Source organism: Scomber scombrus, chromosome 2, assembly GCF_963691925.1.
Source record: "Scomber scombrus chromosome 2, fScoSco1.1, whole genome shotgun sequence".
NCBI lineage: Eukaryota > Metazoa > Chordata > Actinopteri > Scombriformes > Scombridae > Scomber > Scomber scombrus.
This window is the reverse complement of record NC_084971.1, coordinates 12,663,436-12,684,689: the sequence shown is the minus strand read 5'-3', so window position 1 is coordinate 12,684,689 and position 21,254 is coordinate 12,663,436. Positions and strand designations below refer to the sequence as shown.

The 21,254-nt window shown below is 40.8% G+C and overlaps 1 protein-coding gene across 2 annotated transcripts in view; it reads right to left on the bottom strand.

Annotated features, from left to right (window-relative positions):
* pnpla6 (patatin-like phospholipase domain containing 6) overlaps positions 1 to 18,287 on the bottom strand; it is a 28,344-nt gene extending 10,057 nt beyond the window's left edge. For both annotated transcript variants that reach the window (XM_062427920.1, XM_062427913.1), the window contains exons 1-28: positions 18,199 to 18,287; positions 13,293 to 13,343; positions 12,946 to 13,033; positions 12,751 to 12,833; positions 12,453 to 12,544; positions 12,189 to 12,329; positions 11,696 to 11,855; positions 11,229 to 11,309; positions 10,638 to 10,766; positions 10,330 to 10,410; positions 9,956 to 10,091; positions 9,673 to 9,747; positions 8,244 to 8,344; positions 7,626 to 7,805; positions 6,429 to 6,506; positions 6,066 to 6,271; positions 5,647 to 5,778; positions 5,380 to 5,503; positions 4,688 to 4,801; positions 4,538 to 4,613; positions 4,190 to 4,339; positions 4,017 to 4,080; positions 3,558 to 3,726; positions 3,232 to 3,414; positions 2,942 to 3,060; positions 2,345 to 2,501; positions 1,996 to 2,112; positions 1,803 to 1,872 (exon numbers count right to left, since the gene is read on the bottom strand). In XM_062427920.1, the coding sequence (XP_062283904.1) occupies positions 1,803 to 1,872; positions 1,996 to 2,112; positions 2,345 to 2,501; positions 2,942 to 3,060; positions 3,232 to 3,414; positions 3,558 to 3,726; positions 4,017 to 4,080; positions 4,190 to 4,339; positions 4,538 to 4,613; positions 4,688 to 4,801; positions 5,380 to 5,503; positions 5,647 to 5,778; positions 6,066 to 6,271; positions 6,429 to 6,506; positions 7,626 to 7,805; positions 8,244 to 8,344; positions 9,673 to 9,747; positions 9,956 to 10,091; positions 10,330 to 10,410; positions 10,638 to 10,766; positions 11,229 to 11,309; positions 11,696 to 11,855; positions 12,189 to 12,329; positions 12,453 to 12,544; positions 12,751 to 12,833; positions 12,946 to 13,033; positions 13,293 to 13,343; positions 18,199 to 18,246 (3,205 nt within the window). In that variant the 5' untranslated portion in view covers positions 18,247 to 18,287. The remainder of the gene's footprint in view (positions 1 to 1,802; positions 1,873 to 1,995; positions 2,113 to 2,344; positions 2,502 to 2,941; positions 3,061 to 3,231; positions 3,415 to 3,557; positions 3,727 to 4,016; positions 4,081 to 4,189; positions 4,340 to 4,537; positions 4,614 to 4,687; positions 4,802 to 5,379; positions 5,504 to 5,646; positions 5,779 to 6,065; positions 6,272 to 6,428; positions 6,507 to 7,625; positions 7,806 to 8,243; positions 8,345 to 9,672; positions 9,748 to 9,955; positions 10,092 to 10,329; positions 10,411 to 10,637; positions 10,767 to 11,228; positions 11,310 to 11,695; positions 11,856 to 12,188; positions 12,330 to 12,452; positions 12,545 to 12,750; positions 12,834 to 12,945; positions 13,034 to 13,292; positions 13,344 to 18,198) is intronic.
* Positions 18,288 to 21,254: the final 2,967 nt, after the last annotated feature.

Below are 21,254 nucleotides of genomic sequence, written 5' to 3'. Positions count from 1 at the left end.
TGGATCCTACATGTTGACATGGACATGGGAAGGGGATAAGTGCTTTTGGGGGTCAGCGACTACACAGGTTATTTTGTCTATTGCGTAACCTATAGATAGGCAGCTCTGTGATGTCTCTCTATGTGCAGAAAGACCTAAAGTAAGGGATTTATCTAAGGCACGATCTGGGAGTTTTAGACAGAAATGTAATGGGGGGAAAACGATGAAAAGGCTACAGCTTGATCAATTTAGCTCATGAAAAGGTATTACATAGAAAAAAAGATGAGGAGGGAAAAGAAAATAAAGATATAGAAACAGGAAGGTGGAAAAAGGACAGAAGAAGTAATAAGAAATAAATGAAGAAAGGAAAAAAAGACACGAAACATAAAGTAAAAGAGGTATATGATTGGGAACAATGAGACTGAGAAAGGAAAAGGTTTTGCTCCAGCAGTTTATACACATGCCAAGATGCAAACATAAGCATTCAATGCTTTTCTGCAGGACTCAGGCCTGCAAACCCACAAACCCCTTAAATCCAGCAGTTAGCCTGAATTATAACAATTCAAAACATTGCCTTTACAATTAAACTGGCAGAGTCTTAATTTGATGTATAAAGCTGTGAATTACAATGTAGCATTACACTGAATTGACATGGTGTAGAAAATGGCACACTGGATTTGCGGGGTGGCGGGACGGAGAGGAGGGGGGGCGGGGGGATCATCTCAGGCATCTACTTCAGCTAGTGTTAGTGATGGTGCATTTTTTATGCAAGTCAAACAGAACACATTCGCCAATATACCAGCAAATAGAGACACAAGCACAGAAACATCTACACAGTGTTTTATTTGGTCTATATCCAGTGAAATCTTGGTTGCAGTATACTCCAAACTGGATTGAAACTGGCATATTCTCACAGGAAAAGTAGTGCGTTTGCAACCAAAGAGGAGAGATGCTGTGTGTGCAGGCCAGCCACTTATACGTTTTTCATTCTTCATCACCCATCTCTAAAGTACCTTTGATTGCAAATCATCCATAATGTCATGTGAATGTCTGTGGAACATTCTCTAAGCCTTTTTCAGCTAAGGCAGTGAAGTTTTACTACTTTTAATACGCTAACTTCTTTGTCTCTTCCCGCTGAATCGGGCAAGGTACTCCAATTGGCGTTGACATTATTAAATGATCACACTTTAAGCCTTAGTGAGCATACTGGCATTTGGTCTAAGTGTCATCGTCCACATCAATTTGAGAGCGCACCAACTTCAATTTAGTTTGGAGTATTCTACCTTGAATCATAAATCTGAAAGCATGCAGTCCAGTCACTCCAGATACATTTTTAAAGTTATGTATTGCCTCATGCTGTGCCTGATAATACAATATTTATCGATATGTTGTAGAAAGGAAATATTTTATTTCCTGAAGTCACTCCTGATGTTGACTGAGTGCCACGACGTGCCAATATATTCAGTTAGGCAACAACTGTGCCATTTCAAGCATTACTCACTCTTTATTTACTTTTGAAACACGAATTGATGACAATGCCAATTTCACACATTAGTTCTCTGCCATTCAGAACAGTATTACTGGATTGAGTTGTGTTAAATGTCGGGAAAGTGCATTAAAAAGATTTTAGCAATAAAGTATTCATGCCATTATGTGTGTGTGTGTGTGTGTGTGTGTGCGCGCGCATGTGTATGTTTGCGTTAATGTGGGCTCACCTACAGCTACCAAATATTCTTAAGCTTAAAAAAGGTATACTTTCTATTAAAATAGTAATTCGATGGTGAGGGTTGGTTGCCCCTGCAGTCAGTTCAGCTGTCACTTACCATCCTGATGAACACGCATGGCTGACGCTGTGATGTCAGTGGTGACGTTGAAGTATGGCAGCCACAGATCCTTGGGACACATAACCGCCATAAACCTTATTATTCATTTTGCAATTCATTACTCTCCCCCTTTACTGCAGAGGTACAGTAAATCCATTCTTTGGAAAGATTTATTTGTGTAGCATCTGCTCACCTCAGCTTGCTTGTCCTGAAACACTTTGTAGATGCTGGTGTTGAAGGCAGATCCAGAGAACATGGAAGTGATGGGATAGGTCAGGTCCAGGACTGTTTTAAATACTGAGTTCATTGCCTATTAAACAACAAAAAATAGAAAAATCAGACATATGTCTATTCTTCAGCAACTACTTTATAAAAAATAACATACAGGTTTTGTTTGCTATCAGTTAATAAGCATTACTTTTCTGATAAACTGAAAGAAGTTAAATTGAAGGCTGCTGAGTGAATTACACATTTTTCTTTTATGTCATCTCGACATGATATCATAGACATGACTGAATAATGGATATGGATGTATACTATACCTTTGACCACTCTCTCGCTCTCTGCTTGGTTCTAACGGCACTCCTCTCCTCGGCGTACAGTGCACCAATGAATGAGCCGATCGAGGTCCCACCAACTATGTCAATAGGAATCCCTGCTTCCTCCATAGCTTTGATAACACCAACATGAGAGCAGCCTCTGCAGGAGAGAAAACACCAGGCAGGAATATGAAATGACTTCACCTCTTTCCAGCTACACATGCTACTGAGTGGTAAAACATTACTTGAAATGTTTCTGTGGTATAAAAGTGTTCATTCCTAACATATGAATTTAGTTTTGGCAAAAATGCACAAGTGATTGCTGTTGACACTAAGTTCAAAATAGAGTAAATGAAAAAATTATTCTATTACTGGTATACTTTATGAATTTAAGTTATAAGAAAGGTATATTTTTACATTAGAAATCCTTTCCCTGCATTGCCTTACACGATGGTAAACAGAGGTTAGAGTTTAGAGCTGCTGTGACATTACATAATAGTGAGCTATATTTCAAAACTCTCAGAATTGTAAGAAAAAACTGTTTTCTACATGTCTATACAGCTAGTTAGGGCTCAAATCTCACTGGCAGACTCTACTCACCTTGCTCCACCTCCTCCCAACACCAGGGCGATGCTGTTTCCTGTCAGGACTCGGGCCAGCCGAGAGAAATCACTGTGCCTGTCTGCGGTTTTCTCAAACACCTTTTCATACACCTCCCTCTGCACACAAACACAGAAAATATACATGAAAACACATTCAAATCATCAGCTTCACACAAACATTCAGCAATACAGCAATGTTATTACACATTGATCAAAAATAAGACAAAACAAAACAATAACATACTATGATTTTAATGCAATATACTAAGAATGGTAAAATTATTGTACCAGTTTAGTGGGGCTGCGTCTGGAAAAGACCCTGCGGGGACACTTGAGGTGAAGATGTCCGGAGCACCAGCTACGCATGTTGAGCCACTCGACTGTCCTGGAGGGGCCGGGACCGTCCTCTTTGTGTAGAAGGATCAGCTGCTTCAGAGCCCGAACTGCTGTGTTCTCCAACATCTGTTCCAACTTGAGGCGAAGAGAAGTGGAGGGGAAACAAGAGTTGGAAAAGATACAGAGACTAAATGTGTTGTATTTTTTTGTATTTGAAAGGCTAGTTGGAATCTTATTCTCTTGTCCTTCCACCTTTCCTCTCCCAGACATAAACATACCTCTCCCAAGGCAGGTTCCTGGTCACCCAGGCCAACGATGAGGATACAATCTGCCTGGCGGATGCAGCGCTGAGTCCACGGGGTCATGCTATTGTCAGTCTGGTACAGGACAATCCTATTGATGTCTTCCTGCTGGGCCAGCCAGCCGGACAGACGGTACTCATGGATACTGGTGAATAGAGGGCAAAAGCAGGAATGTGGCGTGTTTTCATACATTAAAACAGATACATACAGTGAGTAAGAGAGTGATGAAGTATTAGAAAGAGAGTTACTGTAACCACAAGGTCTTTACACAGTAAGGTAAAGAGGCTATGATAGCAGGAAGAATATGACACATATAAGAGGAAACAGTGACAGTGATGAATACAGACACACTTAAATGGGAAAAAAATGTAAGAGATCACAAAAACAATTTACAGTTCAGAGGTTTTGAGATGAGACTGTCTGACTGTCACTAACCTGTCCAAAGCAGAAGCACCCAGTCGCTCTCTGATTATGTCACTGGTTAATAGCAGAGTGGGCCCTAAATGTCAAACAGAGAAAGGATAAAATGTATGAGTATTAAAAAAAAACAACTATCTCATCAGAAATCCAACAGTTCAACAGAAAAAAATGTGCTTTTGCAGACCCACCGATGGCACTGAGGGCATGGCTGAGCTCCAGGTTGAACGCGTTGATCGGCACCTCATCACATACAGGCAGCACAGCCACAGTGGAGAGGTTGCTGGCGGGATTGGTTACATCAGCACTGGCTGTCATACTGGGTAGACTCAAGGCTGAACCTGGAAGGCAGGATCACAGCAAGTGAAAGAAGGATCAAATTCCTGCCTAATTTCTTGAGTGAAAGTCTTTGTATGTGTCAGCATACACATTTTTTATTCTGATTATGTTCATTACTATTATTATAACTGCTTTCATTAATATTACCTAATTACTACCATTACTGCTTGCTTCTACAGTCTCCATCATCATCACCTTACCTGAGAATGGCCCGCGACCCTGCTGCAGGTTCCCCAGAATTTTCTGGCCTAACAAGTGGATCAACCTCGTCACCACCTAAACACAGACATCAAGCATCAGTACATACAACCACAACAAGTTTTCACAGTAATCAAGGTGAAGTCACTGACCTGGGGATATCGTCTTTTGATGTTGTTGAGCGTCCCCTCAGGCAGTTTGACCAGCTCTGTGTCTCTCACAGCATGGACAGTGGTGGCTCTTGGCTGTTTGGTCAAGGCCTCGACCTTAAAGCAAACGGCAGGACACCATTAGATACATCATACTTTTGAGATCTCAAAGGTCTGATTGAGACTTCAAAATGCAATGCAAGCAAGAAGGTAATAATAATTGGTTGTTTGTTTCATTTTATTCTACTTCTTCTACTAATTTCTTTGTCTGGCTTTTAACTGCTATTATATAACTTTGCTATTGTGGTCACTCCTGGCCTCTCTCTGAGGACATTTATATATGTCACAACAGGTGTAAATAACTGGGTTGTAGCCAGTGGATTCCTATTGCTTGTTGTCATTGCTTTGATACATGTATATAATGTGATGGTTAAAAATATTGTGGGAACAAAGAAACAGTGTGTAAAAACAAATGTGATCAAGATCAAGATGTGATCAAAAGCAAGCAACATTGTTAGGTTTGTCATTTTTGTCTTAGCTTGTTGTAACTTTCTAGAGGTTAATTAGGTGCGAAACGGAAATAAAAAGATAAGCTGCATTTCAGCTCCATATTTCAATTTGATAGGTTAATTTTTTTTTTTATCCGCCACCAGCATGAAACTCTAACTGTGAGGGAAAAAGCTGTGATCCCTCACCACTCCAATAAGGTCTCCTCTGCCATATTCCCCAACTAGTTCTTTTTTGCCATTTGCCTTGCGGATGACTGAACGCAGACGTCCATTTAGGACAATGTAGGTGCAGTCTGACTGGTCATCCTGTCTGTAAATCAGAAGAGAAAAAACACAGATATTATATTAAATATTATAAGTAAACTGTAAATGCTTGAGTGAATGAACAAGGTGGTGATAATGACAATGTTTAGTTTGCACCAAAGAAGTGAACTATGAGCAGCAGTACAATACCTGTAGAGGGCTCTGCCAGCCTCCACAGCCATCCAGTCAATGGCAAAGTCCATCTGCCTGACAAATGGAGACATACGGATGGCCACCGTGTGCGCTGCACTCAGCACCACACTGGGTTGCTCCCTCATGATCCTGCAGGGGGAAGCAAACAGCCACAAGTATTAGAAGTGCTGACTTGCTCCTTAATACAGTTTAAGGTGAAGTAAAACTAGAAGATTATGGTTTAGTCAGAGACTTTTTATGTGCTTTAGGTGACTGTGTAAGAATTCTAGGAGGTATAACAGAATAATGGTCCTTTATTAGAGAGTTTATTAAAAGTATTACTCTCAGTTTTATGCTTGCTCTAAATTAAACTGTAAAACCAACCTAATTTTTACATATTTTGTAATGTTTGCCCAATGTTAGAGCCGAAGACTTACTCATAAAAATCTGACTTTGAGATCTTGAGGTAAGTGCAGTCTCGAATTGCCTTGATGGTGAAGATGAGGGGCTCTCCGGTCAGCACAGCGAGCTGGCCCACCATCTCCCCCGGGTGGGTTACAAACAAACAGACGGCATCTTGCTTATTGATCATCCGCTGGTAGACATGTAGACAACCAGACAGGACAAAGTGCAGACTAACATCCTTGAAGAGCGAAAAGAGGAAGAGAGAAACAGAAACAAGGATTGCATTATTTTTTGAATCTTTTGTTGTATCATTTTCTGCTCCAATGATTTATTTATTATATTGCTTCTATTATTTTGAGGACATTCATCAAAAAAGGGTCCATTGTGATACCTACCTGGTCTCCCTGTCTGGCTAAGACAGCTCCAGCTTTTGCATGGTGCAGAGTCACTCTCCCGTTTAACAAGGAGGGGTCCTGGATGAGAAAAGAAAAACAAAGACAATGTCAAGTAGTGTTTAGAGAGTACGCTGAAGTATAGGAACAATTTGGGTGAAATGTTTGATTACTCCTTTGTTCACATTTGGATTAAAGTCAAATTCCAGACATTGATTTCATCTGTCCTGTTTTGATCTAGTTACATAAACACAGGGTTTTGAAAGATTTCCTGTACCAATGTCTACTGAGAGGCACACAAAGAGGGTTCACTTCAAATTGCATCAAATGCCCATGTACAAATCCCTGCTACATTTAGGCTTAGGCTAAAATCATTATTATAATTCAGTCTGCGTAAAGGTAGCATAGAGGTGATTAGTGTTTAATTTTTGTCAACAAACTTTTGTACTTCTATATCTGGATTTTGGAATGTAAGTTAAAGTTCATCTAACATGCTGGAGATGCAGTTGTCTCAGCATTTAAGAAACTGTGGGTTAACACTGAAGGCCTCCCTCCCCTAACCCTAACCCTCTTCCATAGACAGGCTAAAGCTCATCTAGAGGGCGCCTGCGGACTGACCTCCTTTCAACATCATAATCTGTGAGCAGATGCTCTGGGCTCATTTTTAACAATGGGCTCATTCATGCAGAAAAAATAATAATGTGATGAGGCTATTATTACTTCTCAATCCACGCAAATTTGGTCTGACGGTATCTAGCATAACTGGGAGAACACTGCGCTAACTGAATATTTAGACCCTGTTTTACTTGCATTAGTTTGCTTGAGCTAAACATTTTTCATTTTTCCAAACATACAAACTCGGAAAATTATACAAAGGGTCGGTGTTTGATTTTGGACAACTCTTGATACAATCCAAAGTCATATCTTTGAACTTCCTGGTTTGTTAGACCAACAGTCCAAAAAATAAAATATTCAATTTACTATCGCGTAAGTCAAACTAAGGCAGTAAATCCTCACAAATGGCTGAAACTGAGGAATGTTTGACATTTTTGCTTTAAAACTAAAAAAACAATAAAAGGATTATCAAAATACTTGCACATTATTTTTCTGTCAATCTGTGATACTGTTTTTAATAGTGTCAGCAGCATACTGGGTAAGTGTGGTGTAAAACCACTACACTGTAACATGACAGACGCAAACCTCAATCTTCATGAGCTTGAGGATCTCTTTCTGAGCTTCCTCAAACAAAGCAGTACTGGATCGACTGGATACAGGTGTGAAAATATTGTCCACTCCCGGTTCTTCCTCTGGATACAGGTAAATCCCTGAGGGAACATCATCCACTGTCACCTTCCTCTCTCGCTGGTCCTGAGATACAGACTGGAATGATGTACAAGGTGATATTTCATGAGCCTCAGTTATGTGATTTATATTATGTGTAGTTGTCATTATTGATCTTGATGATACTATTCTTGTTAGCTGTGTTTTGACATAATGTACAATGAACAACACAATTACATTTTCAAAACTGATACATTGTTTTGGAAAGACACAAATAACACAGTGGAGAGCTACGGACAAAAATTGGAGGATATTGAGATTCTTTAAAAAAAAAAATGTTTAATTAGTTTAGGTTATGTATTTTTATATTTTATATACTTCATTACTTTGTGGTTATGAATGCCCTGTGTTGAACTTTTAATCTTTGTTCTCAAATCAACACAACTGTAGCTGTGGCTGTAATTACCCAATCTTATATCATGTAATCATTAAAGTCAAGCTTATCTGATTTGTCTGAAGAGTCCACAGTGTACTGACCCGACTAAAGGTGGGAGGAGTGTTGCCATCCTCTGCAGAAACAGATATCCGTCCCCTTTCATATGCCATGTCAAAGTCTGATCTCAGACTTTTCTGAATACCTGCAAAGACAAAATTCAAATAGTTGTTTTCAGTCTTTAATAAATGTGTTGCTGTAGTTAGGTGAAAAAATTGTATATTCCAGCCAATACAAGTGCCATGTTTTCAAAATTGGTCACCATCCAAACATTTACAGAAGGAAATATGTCAGATCCACAAGTTCAAGTTTCAATTAAAAGAAACAAAATTGAGAGGAAAAATCTAAAAGAGCAAACAAAGTCAGAAATGATCAGATATAACATGTTTGTATGGCGGTAACCACACTTGCGTATTAACAGTGAAAATAAAGCAATTTGCATTGAAGCATTACTTAGCTGCTGGCTAGAACATGTCTACATCTGTGTCTTCATAGTCATAAATCTCTCTGTGTTAACATGCTGTAACCTGCTGATAGTTCAGATAGCTTTATCTGTCTATCTAACCGCACTGTGCTTCATTTTAAAGAGAACAGAGACCTCTGGTTTTAAGCAGCTACAGTGAGGTTCACCTGTGCCAATTGACTTTGGATATAGTTCTTCATACATGTCCACAAGAGGAAAACTAAAAGGGTCCATAGCTTGAATAAAACACTTTCAATATGACTGATATGAACACGCCCAACTATTAGGGACATGTATGACATCTGATGGGGTTCATGTACTAAACCAGTTGGTGGTTTCACATTCATCCATTTTCCGCCGCTTGTCCTGGGCTGAGTCACAGTGGTATCAGATTGAGTAAGGAAACCCAGACATCCGTCACCCTGGTTACATCCTCCAGCTCTGCCCGGCCAGAAGACATATGGTGTCCCTCCGGCGTGTTCTGGCTTTGCCCCCAGTCTCCCACCAGTTGGACATGCTTGGAATACCTCCAGAGGGAGGTGTCCAGGAGGCATCCAAACCAGGTGTCAAAACCCCCTCAGGTAGATCCTTTCGATGCGAAGGAGCAGCATCTGTACCCCCAGCTCCCCCTGGATGTCTGAGCTCCTCATCTTATCTCTAAGACTAAGCCCAGACACTCTCAGAAGGAAACTCATTTCAGCCGCATGTATCCGTGATCTCAGTCACTACCCAAAGCTTGTGACCATAGGTGAGGGCTGGGACGAAGACCGACTGGTAAACTGAGAGCTTTGCTTTTTGAATCAGCTAATACTGCACCGATCCACCTGTCAACCTTACCCTCACTCAAGACCAAGAACAAGACCCCAAGATACTTGAATTATTTCACTTTGGACTGTAACTCATTCCCAACCCATACATACATCTACACAAGTATTTGTATCCTGTTTATTGGTAAAGAAAGAACACTAAAAAAAATTTTATCTCTCAAAAACAGAAACAAAGTTCCTCACCAGCAATATCCACAGGCATGGAGATGGTCCTGCTAAGAGTTGGCACTGTTGCTCCATCCTTGCCCTGTTCTCCTCCTGTAAATAAATCATTTAACAGCCAATGTAACACAAAACTTTCACTGGAGAAAAATAGACAGTAAAGATATTAACGAGATTTAAAGAAAACCAATGATTAGAAGATTCATTTTCTCAACTTTAGCTGTATTTCACAGTGATCTTAGTTAAATATAAGAAATGACATTCTATTATCACATTATCACATTTTCTAGTTTTCTCTCCCTACCTGATCCTTCACCCTTAATGGCAACTTCCCGATGCTCCTCAGGCACTGTCAGGCTGCCAAAGCGCTTGCCGTGGCGGATGGGACTGGTACGAGTTGGGTGGGGAGACGGCGGTGGCAGACGAGAGGGCTGCATTTCCTATCGGACAGGTGCAAGTTGTATGTCATATGATGTGTATGGGGGGTATGGGGAGATGGAAGAGAGACACAAATTGAGCACTATAGGTGACTTGAGTCGCAACAAAAACTGTCTGTTCACTGAGCTAATGATGCAGAATTCCTAAAGAAATGCCAAACCACATCACCATCAGATGTTTGCATGATATTGTGTGTGTGTGTGTGTGTATGTGTGTGTGTGTGTGCTTGTATGAACTTACATGGCTGAAGAGCTCATTTGTGAGACCCAGATAGTTGTGCAGGGCAAGCACTGTTACTCTTTGGAGACGAACCATGATAATCTGAACAGATATAACAGGAAGTGAATCATTTGACATATCATGTGTAATCTGACATAACTTCATCAAAAAGACCTCTGGTTTGTGAGGGCACAGTAGATGGAAACTGGACCAATAAATATGAGTATGTTAGCATAATTCTTAACCTACTAAGCTAAATACTAGCATACCTGTTGGAAAATAAATACAAACTAAAATACACAATCAACAGAATTTGACAAAAAACCCACCTGTACAACCCGTACCAGGCTCTCAGGGTACTTCTCAAATATAGAGAGGAAGGCCTCTACAGGTAAACGGAGAACAGTGGAAACCTCTGCAGCCCGTGCTGACACCGTTCTGTAAGGCTTCTGGTGGCCCTGGAAACACAAACAGCAAACTTAAGACAATTTACACTTTTTAAACATCCATTTATAATTAGCTTCAAAATAGGGGCCTGAAATCTTCATGGTTTAAACCTCTTTATTTCAAATGTACTTTGAGGCCATACAGTTTTTGATTGATTTACAACTACAGTAAAGATCAACAGATGATTCATGTGTGTGCCAGTGGAGGCGGTTTGTTGAGTAAATTGGTGAGTGAGCATAATGTGAGCAGTAAGGAATTTGAAGCAAGAGGTGGGTGGAGCCTGACTGAAATTTAAGAGGGTGTGTGAGTTACGTGTATGTCTGTGTGTATAGGAGTGACACAGCACGTTTGTGTATTTGTGTGTGTGTGTGTGTGTGTGTGTGTGTGTGTGTGTGTGTGTGTGTGTGTGTGTGTGTGTGTGTGTGTGTGTGTGTGTGTGTGTGTTTGTGTGGCAAGAAGTATGAGTAACCTACTGTGATGACATCCAGGATGCTGAGGAGACTGTGTACACTGTCTCCTGGGTAAACCTCCTTCACCACATTTTCTTTGCCATCCTAGAACACAAGAATGAGCAGCCGTGTACACACCAAAGATCAGATGAGTGTTTTAATTCAGTAGCCACACTCAGTTTCACAGACATACTAGATAGAGCCTGAACTCCCATTTAAACGTATTGAATGCCCCTGACTTGGATGTATTTGTCATCAAGAAAGCAACCTTCACTGTTCACAGCCAGTGACCAGTCCCCTGGTTTGCTAATGAGATCATCCGAGTCAAATGTTAATAGATGCTAATAAGCTGTTAAAGCAAAACAACCATGGTTTAGCCCCTTAGTAGATTTGCTCCCATTTATGCGGTTTGCACTACATTTTTACTGCAACAAAACACATTACATCATATAATCCTTAAGGCGAAAACGATACTTCAACAGTTTGCATACCGTTCCAGTAAGGCACAATTCTAGTTTTCCATCTTGAACCACGTAGATGCTGCTGTCAGGTTGGCCTGGCCTGAAGACGTACTCCCCTTGTTGGAACTGCAGAAACACCATGTGTTTGCACAGCTCCAGGAAGAGGGGTTTCTCAAAGTGACCCAGCACACTGCAGCAAAAGACAGATGGTTAGGAGGTTTGTACACAAACATGCAAACAGGTGTATACAAATGTGCAATGCACAGCTAATCTGGCTGGGTCTATACATCAAAAATGTGATACTCATTTACACTCTGTGTTAACTTGCTTGAAAGGCTATTAACTGAGCTTTATGAGCACATTTTTCCTGGCAACCTCCTAACAATACACACATCTAAAAAGGCACGCCTGTAGGAGCAATCTGTCTCACGCAAATTTAACTATAATATACAAACATGTCTGGGCCTCTACATAATTGCATAATAACACAATTATAAAGACGTAAGGAGGAAAACCAACCTACCGGACATTTTTAAGCATGTAGAGCACCTCAGAAGGGAGGTGAGAGTTGGCCACATCAAACTCTGTGAGGTCCGCCTCCAACACTGAGGGAGGGGGCTCCTTGGCCTGCAGGATGGGTACCTCCTTCTTAAAGCGCAGGATCCTGCACAGGAGAGAGATGGGAGGACAGTGGGATAAGGAAAGGTAAGGAGATAGAAACCACAAACTGAACGAGTCATAAAAGAAATGTTATTTATGGTTGGTGAAGGTGGGCTTTCTGATGTACTTTTTGGCAATGTTGAGCATCTTCTGCTTCTTTTTCAGGCGTGGCCGAGAGGAGGAGGATGTACCCACAAGGGAAGAGGTAGACTGAGAGACCTGTTGGAGGCAATTCACTTAATATTAGAGGGGAGGAGGAGCACAGACTACTAGCATACTGCTTTGAATTATTTAAATGACATCACCGTAGCATTATATATTAGACAGGAAAACAAAAGGAATGGCTTGACCATCATACTGATTTGCATACTGGCTGTTCAAATATTATTATTTTAGGTCAGTCAGTCAGTCAGTCAGTCACTCACTTTACGCATGATCTTTCGCCCATAGAACATGACTTTGTCCCTCTTGCGAAAGCGGTATTTGGGGGCCTCCTGGGCTTCTAGGTCTACGAAATATGAGGAATGACAAATTAGAAAATGAACACAGAAATATATATACAAAGCTATCATGATATGCTATCACTGCATAGTCAGAAATGCATCTCAGCAAGTACTGACTTCGAAGCTGGATCCGCCGCAAGATGAAGAAGATGAGGATGGCGATGAGGACTATGACGATTCCAGCACCAATCACCATCCCCACCATCTGCAGAGGAAAGAACAGGAGAAGAGAGTTAACCTGTGTACAGACAAAAGCTGCATGATGATAAACTCTACTGATAAGCACAGACTGCAGCACTAAAATTATATTTAGTTTAATGTATTACACCTCATTAGTTCATCTACATGCTTATACTTTCTAAATATTATCAAGATAAATTTTATTGTCTTTAATCATGATGAAACATGTATTGTAGCAATTTCCTCAGAAAATGTCTAAATTGAACCGAATCATACACACTCACCATGCTCGTCTGTAGTTCCTCCTCCACCAATGTCTTGATGTTATTAAACCCCTAATGTGACAGAGAAATACAGAGAAATTATTTATTCAAACAACCCAAACTTCACGTATCTGTAGTGGTATACTGTATGCTGCTACCTCCTTTATTCACACTGAACCACTGTATGAGGCCAAGGCTGAAGGCTTCAATTCCACTGAAGTGTAATGGAATGTGGGAATAAGGGATTTGCCCCGGAGGCAGGAATGTCTGGCTATCAATGCCAGGGAAAGATCTAGCATCTTAAATGATCATGCTTGTGCCCTCACATGTGCCCTTTAGTTCCACTTTTCCTTATATAATATTATTTCTTGCCTCTCTTCCCTACTAACAAACTAAGGCTGATTTCTGTGGCTTGTTTATTTTGCCACAATACATCCAAAGATTGCAGATAATGCTGAGCTTAATACATTTGTAACGTAAACAGATGCAGCCTGAGCCTATAAATAAATAGAAAAGATATTCAGAAAAAAATCATGTCAAGCTCCAAGGGGTCAGGTGTCCTCTGGAAAGGCCAGTCTCCACTTTACACTGCAGGTAACCCTGTTTTTAATATTAGGCCCAGAGCTCCTCAAGTCTACTGGTTTAGACAGTGGAGCCAAGCGTAGAATAGGGATAAAAAATATTGCATGACCTTGTCATAACTGACTTAAACTCCTGTGTAGTATGGCTGTAATCATGTCCGTCACAAATGAATGAAGAGGAAGTTTCTCTACATTCAGACGAAGCCTAAAGGCTCAAAACAAGATATCATTTAAATTGATGGAGCTGGACTGTCCTACAAAAACAAATGGCTTAACAGAGGAAGATTATAAGGAACCTACCCATAGAAAGCAGAGTAGTTTTTCCCTCTGGCTTAATTAAGGAGACTTTTATCACTTGAGCTCATTAACATCAAAATTACTTCTTTGCTCATTAAAACCAAACCGTCAGGGAAGTGCAGGGAAAGGAAAAATCTTACAGCCAAGATAAGCTTGTTTGTTTTATAGGGAGTGTGTGTGTGTGTGTGTGTGTGTGTGTGTGTGTGTGTGTGTGTGTGTGTGTGTGTGTGTGTGTGTGTGTGTGTGTGTGTGTGTGTGTGTGTGTGTCTTTGGATAACAATCAGATGCAGTATTTTAAGAGCAAGAGTAATAGGTTTTTAGTGTTCTGGCTTACAGCCAGTGAGACTACATGTCTGTTATCTGTGGTTATTGATTAGTGTGTGAGGAGCTAAAGGTTGTTTGGCAGTAAAAGGCCTAAGCTTGACTCTGGGGATATTGACAGTAAGCTGACAGACGCTGAGCGCATAGGCCGCATGTGCAAACAGAAATACATTTAGCTGGAGGCTAAGTTGGCACAATATGGCTTTAAAATAGGTGCAATTATCATTTGCATTGTCTAACGGTGACGTCTACATGATTGTTATAATTCATAGTTAAACAGGCAAAGAGGTTCTGAGTTTACCACCAACGTTGAGTTTTATACTGAATACAGATAATAGTGTGGGTTTGATATAATGAGCTCAAAGTGTTGTGTGCTGCCAAATTACAACTAACTAATATAAAAAACAGGAATGGCTTACTGGCTATCATGAAGGCTCTTTCTGTGTTTTTTGCTGACATGCCAGAGTGCTTTAATATGTGTCGGACCACTTTGACTGCTCACCGATTAGTTATTTTTAATTTGTGAGAGTCTATCGCTTTCACTTTGTCCAAAGCAGGCATTATCTTTTAAAAGGTTGATAAAAACCTACTGTGAGTTCTGATTTGCAGTTTGTCAGTACAAATGGCTTTGCCATTCCTGTCTAACCTGGCACGCCAGATGGTTTCTTACACAGAATCATCTGAGAAGTCGTCCACTGAAACTGTTTGGAAGGGCGGGCACTTAAAAAAATTATTTAGTCAGGTAATTGGATGAACCATCTGTCTATCACCATCTTACATTGAGAGGCAGCTGGATTTGCGAAGCTCATTGGTCCGCTAAGCTAACGTGTGGTCATAATATAATTCCTCTCGTATGGGAAATTAAAACCGGTATACTGTCTGGAACTATTACAGAGTTTTGAAAACTTCATAATTTCTCTAGATATAAATGATGATACGTCCAATGCTTCTGCATTATGCAGGTGAGAGTGTGCAGGACATCTTTGATACGCTCACCGACACCGGGGAAACAAAGGACTATAAATGCATAAAGGACAAACGGAGAAAGTACTTTTCCCTTAAAATAACAAAGGCTGTGAAACTTACAAATTCAGACAAGCTAAACAACTATCATCACACAATGCTGCAGCAACTTGTGGCTTTCCTGATGTTGAAAGAAAGACAAAAACTGTGATCATTCAAATATGCCTGTGTGATAAACTGCAGGGTCCAGAGATGATGTTGACTGATCTCCTCTCATGGCACTTACTCAGATTCAAGTATTGGCTAACCTTAACCAGCTAGAGTGATAAGCTATGCAAGTAAATCACCGGCCCCCATTGAACAAAAAGAAACATTGCACATAAATATTATAAAATATTATAAATATTCATGTGTTGGGTTATGGACATTTTCACATACACTTCTATGGAGTGAACTTTTCAGTGATCACAAACCTTTGGGGTGGATATTCAACAACTGCAAATCCAAGCCACCTGCTCAGGCAGACTATTGGCGCTTTTCCACTACACAGTTTCAACACGACTCGCCTCGCCTCGCCTCGCCTCGCCTCGCCTCGCCTCGCCTCGCGTCGCCTCGACTCGGCAGGGTTCCTTTTCCATTACAAAAAAGTACCTACTCAACGTGGGCTGGGTTATCATAGCACGGCTCCGCGAACTGCCGTGACTTCGTTTTATACGCGACACATAACACATAAACAATGGAAGACATTGAGGCGATGGTGTACTTGCTGCTGTATTTGGCTTTTTGTCACACACAAAGCAAAAAAATTGAGCCGTATGGCTGTAACTATGGTTGTAACGCTGCTGCCGGTATTTAAAAATGCCGGGTTTGATTCTTGTGTGGGACGGCTCATGACTCTTCCAGCGAAAACTACCAATCAGCAGCCAGCAGTGTGTCGACGTCACATTTTAGTACCGGCTTGGCTCGCTTGGAACCTCACCAGAGCAGGTACTAAAAAAGGACCAGGTACCAGGTACTTTCCCTAGTGGAAACGCAAAAAGAACCGAGGCGAGTCGTGCTGGAACGGTGTAGTGGAAAAGCGCCATATATGTCATGCCACCCTGCATAAGTATCGCATATCTCTCAAGACACATTAAACCCTGAAAGACAAGTGCGTGAATATGTGAACTTTGCCACTGCTGTTCCTAAGTCAATGACACAGAATGAAATTCAGGATACAGCCAAAACTAACCCTACTCTATGCAAAGTCATTCAACTTGTGAAAAGCTAGATTTTGGTTTTAAGGAGTTAATGTTGCATCTCAAATGTTGCATGGATCAACTGTCGACTGCTACTGCTGTCACGGTCTCGGGCCCAAGGATTGTTTGTCTCCCATTATTTACAAATCAGGCCAATATCACTTGCACATGAAGGCCACCAGGGCTGGTCAATAGTAAGAAGTTAATCAGAGAGAAAGTCTGGTTCCCTGATATTGACAGACAAGTAGAAACCATGATAACTGCATACATCCCATGTCAGGCTTTTGTGCCCAATCTCTGCATGTCTGAGCTGGCATCATCATAGTGGGAAAAACCTGTTTTGGAGGCCTGTGGTCCATTCCCCTCTGGTGATTACCTTTTGGTGGTATCTGATGAATACTCCAGGTATCCAGAGATAAGAGGTTCTGCAGTCCACATCAGCCAAAGCCACAACTCCAAAACATTCTCTTCACTGATAAGTCCACTTGAGCTCACAACAGACAATGGCGTACCCTTCCAAAGCTTGGAATAATATGCAGACTTAGCAACATACTTGGGTTTCAGACACAGGAAGATAGTTCCACTGTGGCCTCAGGTCAATGTAGAAGCTGAACATTTTATGCATACCCTTGAAAAGATACAAGTGCTGCCCATGTTGTAGGTGGTCCATGGAAACAGACTCTGTATTTGTTACTCCACACCTACTGTGCCACACCTCACTGCTCAAATAGAATGGCTCCTGTCAATGTGCTGTTTGGTAAGTCCCTCAGGACCAATCTGCCTGAATCTCCACTCCAGTCTAGGAGTGATGCAAAGCTACGACAAGCAGATTCACTGGGGAAAAAAACAGGTTGAAACATAATGCTGACAGGATGTGCCATGTTGCCCCTGTGGCTCTGAAAGAGGGCGAAGTGGTCCTGTGTCTTCAAAGAAAGAAGGAAAGCTAAGCCCCGCCTACAAACCCTTGCCCATACAAGCTCATCGCTATCAAAGGTTCTATGATGACAGCCAGACGCAACGATATCATCACCAGAAACTCATCCCACTTAAAGACTCTATCAGTGGCTCAAAATCACCTCTCTCAGTCATGTGAGTTGAAATTCATGGATGGTGGGCAAGATGTCATGGACAGGACCCCAGAGCCCCTGAGACCCCTGTGTCACAGTCATCAAACAGAGGACCCACATCATACCTCGTTGACTTTGAATAAGGTGAATGGACAGAGATGCATAATGCAAAACAAAGGTTGACAGTTATTGTTTAAAAATAAAGTGAAGAGGGTTGTAATTTTTATGGCTTATAATGCAGGGGATGGGATGTTTCTTATGTTGTAATTTGACAGTTGTTATTTTGTTCAAAAGGGGTCGCTTTTGGTTCATTGCTTTGGTACGCTTGGAAAAAATGCACAAGGCTACGAGAACCCTGAGATGGCTGTGTTAACTGAAAGACAAACCACTGAAGTTCAATAAGCTCACTAAAGAATTGAAATACTACTTTGCGTTGTTGAAGTTTGATTTTGGTACTAACCTCGGGGTTGTCTGCTTGGACCTCTTGTTCCGAGGTACTCTGTCCCATTGTAACCCTGTTTCTTCATAGGGATGGTCCATCAACGGCCACTGCAAACAAAAACAGACAATCATGCATCACTGATCAAAGGGGAAACTATGAAATTACCTCAGCATTTTTTTCACTCCTATTTAGAAAATGTATTGTTGCTGTGGACATTCTGCACATATACACCAGTGTTTCCCCTACAGCAAGGGTGTACAAACTACTCCATAAAGGTTCATGGGGCTGCAGGTTTTCATTCCAACCAAGCAGGAGCACACCAGACTTGACTCATTTAATCAACTGATCTCAGTCTTCAGATAGCTGATTAGTCGAATCGAGTGCTCTTGATTGGCTGGGGAAAAAAAACCTGCAGGCACACGGCCCTTTATAGAATAGGTTGACTGCTTTTGGGTGGCAGGGGGGACTCAACCACCAGACATTTCTCAGTTCTCTGTTTAAAAATGAGAGAGATTGTCACAGAAATGAGAATAACTGGTCCACCATAAAGTTCAGTTTCCCTTAAGTGAGCTTGATCAGGTCAGGCTAACCCGTTATCACCAACTTTGGGGCTAACCCCCTTCACTTTTCCAGCAGTTGGGAAAACAATAGACAAGAGTTTTCTTGGTCTTGAGAAGCTGCAGCATTTATTTAATGACACACTGTAGTTTATCCTGTACATTTACTGACATCTTACTGCTAACCTTTTCCTCTGCTCTGCTCACGTTCACCGTCACTTTTCTGCCACACACACACACTGCCCTATTCCTTAAAGGAGCTACGCTACTCTATGTGTAATTATATTCCACAGTTACTACAGTGTTATCGTGCTCGCACAGTGTGTGAGTGTAAATCATTAGTAACCCATTGAGATTAACGATTGTGTGAAAATTTAGCAGCAGCGCTCATAATTTTGCAGCAGCAGTGCACCACTCCAGATGAATACAGAGGAAACACATAAAAACAATGAACTGCTCTAGGCTAATACAAATACAATGAAAAGAAACCAACAAATGTGGTTAGAAGAAACCGAGCTTGCAAAAATGAAACTGTTGTGCCTTTGGCAAAGGTTTTGAGAATCCATGAATAAACTGTTTGTACTCCTGACTGTCTGACCACACTTAATCTCTTCTTCAAAATCGCTTTAACAGAGTGCTAGAACCAGAGAAGGATCACATTATTGCATCCTACAGCAGAGGACACTGGCCCAGGCTTTTGTCTCTGTCAGACACAAACAAATAAAAACCTATCCAGATGGTAACCCTTCCCCTCTTTCTATTTATCCCTCTCCATTCCCCTCCCAATGGTATGATCTTCTTACACTTCCCAATAAACTGGTGCCACTTCTACTGGGGATTAAGACAGGTCATTTAAGACAATGAAATGTAATCAAAAGAATCCAAACAGATTTCTTTTTTAATTTAATGTATGTGGGCATACTCTTTCTATGCAATTTCTTTGGTAAATATCAAAGTGCAAGCATGTCAGTTTCTGTGTTTTCTTTTAAATGGTCACACAGCCATGGACCTTTACTGGAAGTAGCCCAGTATAACAAGAGTCCTCTGCTGGTGGTCAGTGAAGCAATAATTCCTAAAGTTCATCCAGGCTTGCTTAATACCACCTCCCTGCCCACATCTGCCAGTACCGACTGATTTAGCTGACACAGGCGTTTGTGCTGTAGCTGGGACAACAAGCTTCATTCAGTGTCTGTGGACAAATAAACAGCTATGCTAGCTTAGCTGAGGTCCACCGATTTCCCACTCCCACTCTGACAACTCCAGCAGAAAGTGAGATTGGAGGGAGAACGAGCTGGACAACAACACGCACTCTATGCTTGCTGAGGGCATACAAAGTAGGCTCCTGCACAAGCATGATAGCATGAAGAAGCCAATAAACAAGCAAGCCTCTCACTGCTAGTCACCAAAACTTTAAGACCATTAGAAAAAAGACATTAACGTAGCCATAGGATAGCCTACAAATAGGCCTCTTATTCTGTTTATGTAAAGGATGAAAATAGATTATGATGCAACTGACTGACAATCACTCCACTTTTATCTACTAGTAATTTCAACTACAATTTATCATAATAATTATTATAATCTTGGGGTAGGCTGCAACTTTATTATCTTCATTATTATTTAATTTGTCAGTCAGTCTATGAAAAATCACAAAATAGTTAGAAAAATGCCAAACACAACTTTTAAGAGCCCAAAGTGACATCTTTAAATGTCTTGTTTTGTTTGATCAGGAAGTCCAACATTAAAAGAATATTTAACTTAGCAGCACATCATCCCATTTGAGAATCTGGGACCAGATAATATTTGGCATATTTTTCATAATTATTGCTTGAAACACGACTGAAATTATTTATCGATTATAAAAATAGTTTTTCTGTCTAATGACTGATCAACTAATTGAGGTTTGTTTACCAATAATGATGGTTATGTGTTGTGCTGACATTAAAATGTTTAGATCATTTCTGCTTATGATACCTGCAAAGTCCCAATATTGTGTCCACTATCTATATAAGTAACAACACAGGCGGGCATCAGCTGCACCTCCAGGCTAATGTATTTCCTGTATAATCAATAACGTCGTCAGTGGATGGGGGAGAGTGGAGAACTGCTGTATGGAGGAAATTCAGTCAGTGAAAGGCTGAGGATGGGAGTCAGGTTACTTTGAGTAACCGTATGAGTCACAAACAAACCACAGACCAGGATGCTGTGGCGAGGGACGGAAAGCTTCAAGTCCATAATATCTCAGATATGAATCTTTGGCATTAATCTTTACTTGCCTGTGTACAACAGCTATTTATAGCATTAAAATATGTCTATTAATCTACATCATGTGGCTTAATTCTCATGTATATATATTTATTCATATGTCATAGGGGAAATTTGCTTTTTAACAGAAATTAAGAACGGAAATTGGAATGTAACTGATATCATAGTAGAATAAATAAGGTGACAGGAGTAATAATTCACTGTCCTATTCTATTTATATTATAACCTTGTTCGAACCTTGAGACTAGTCTG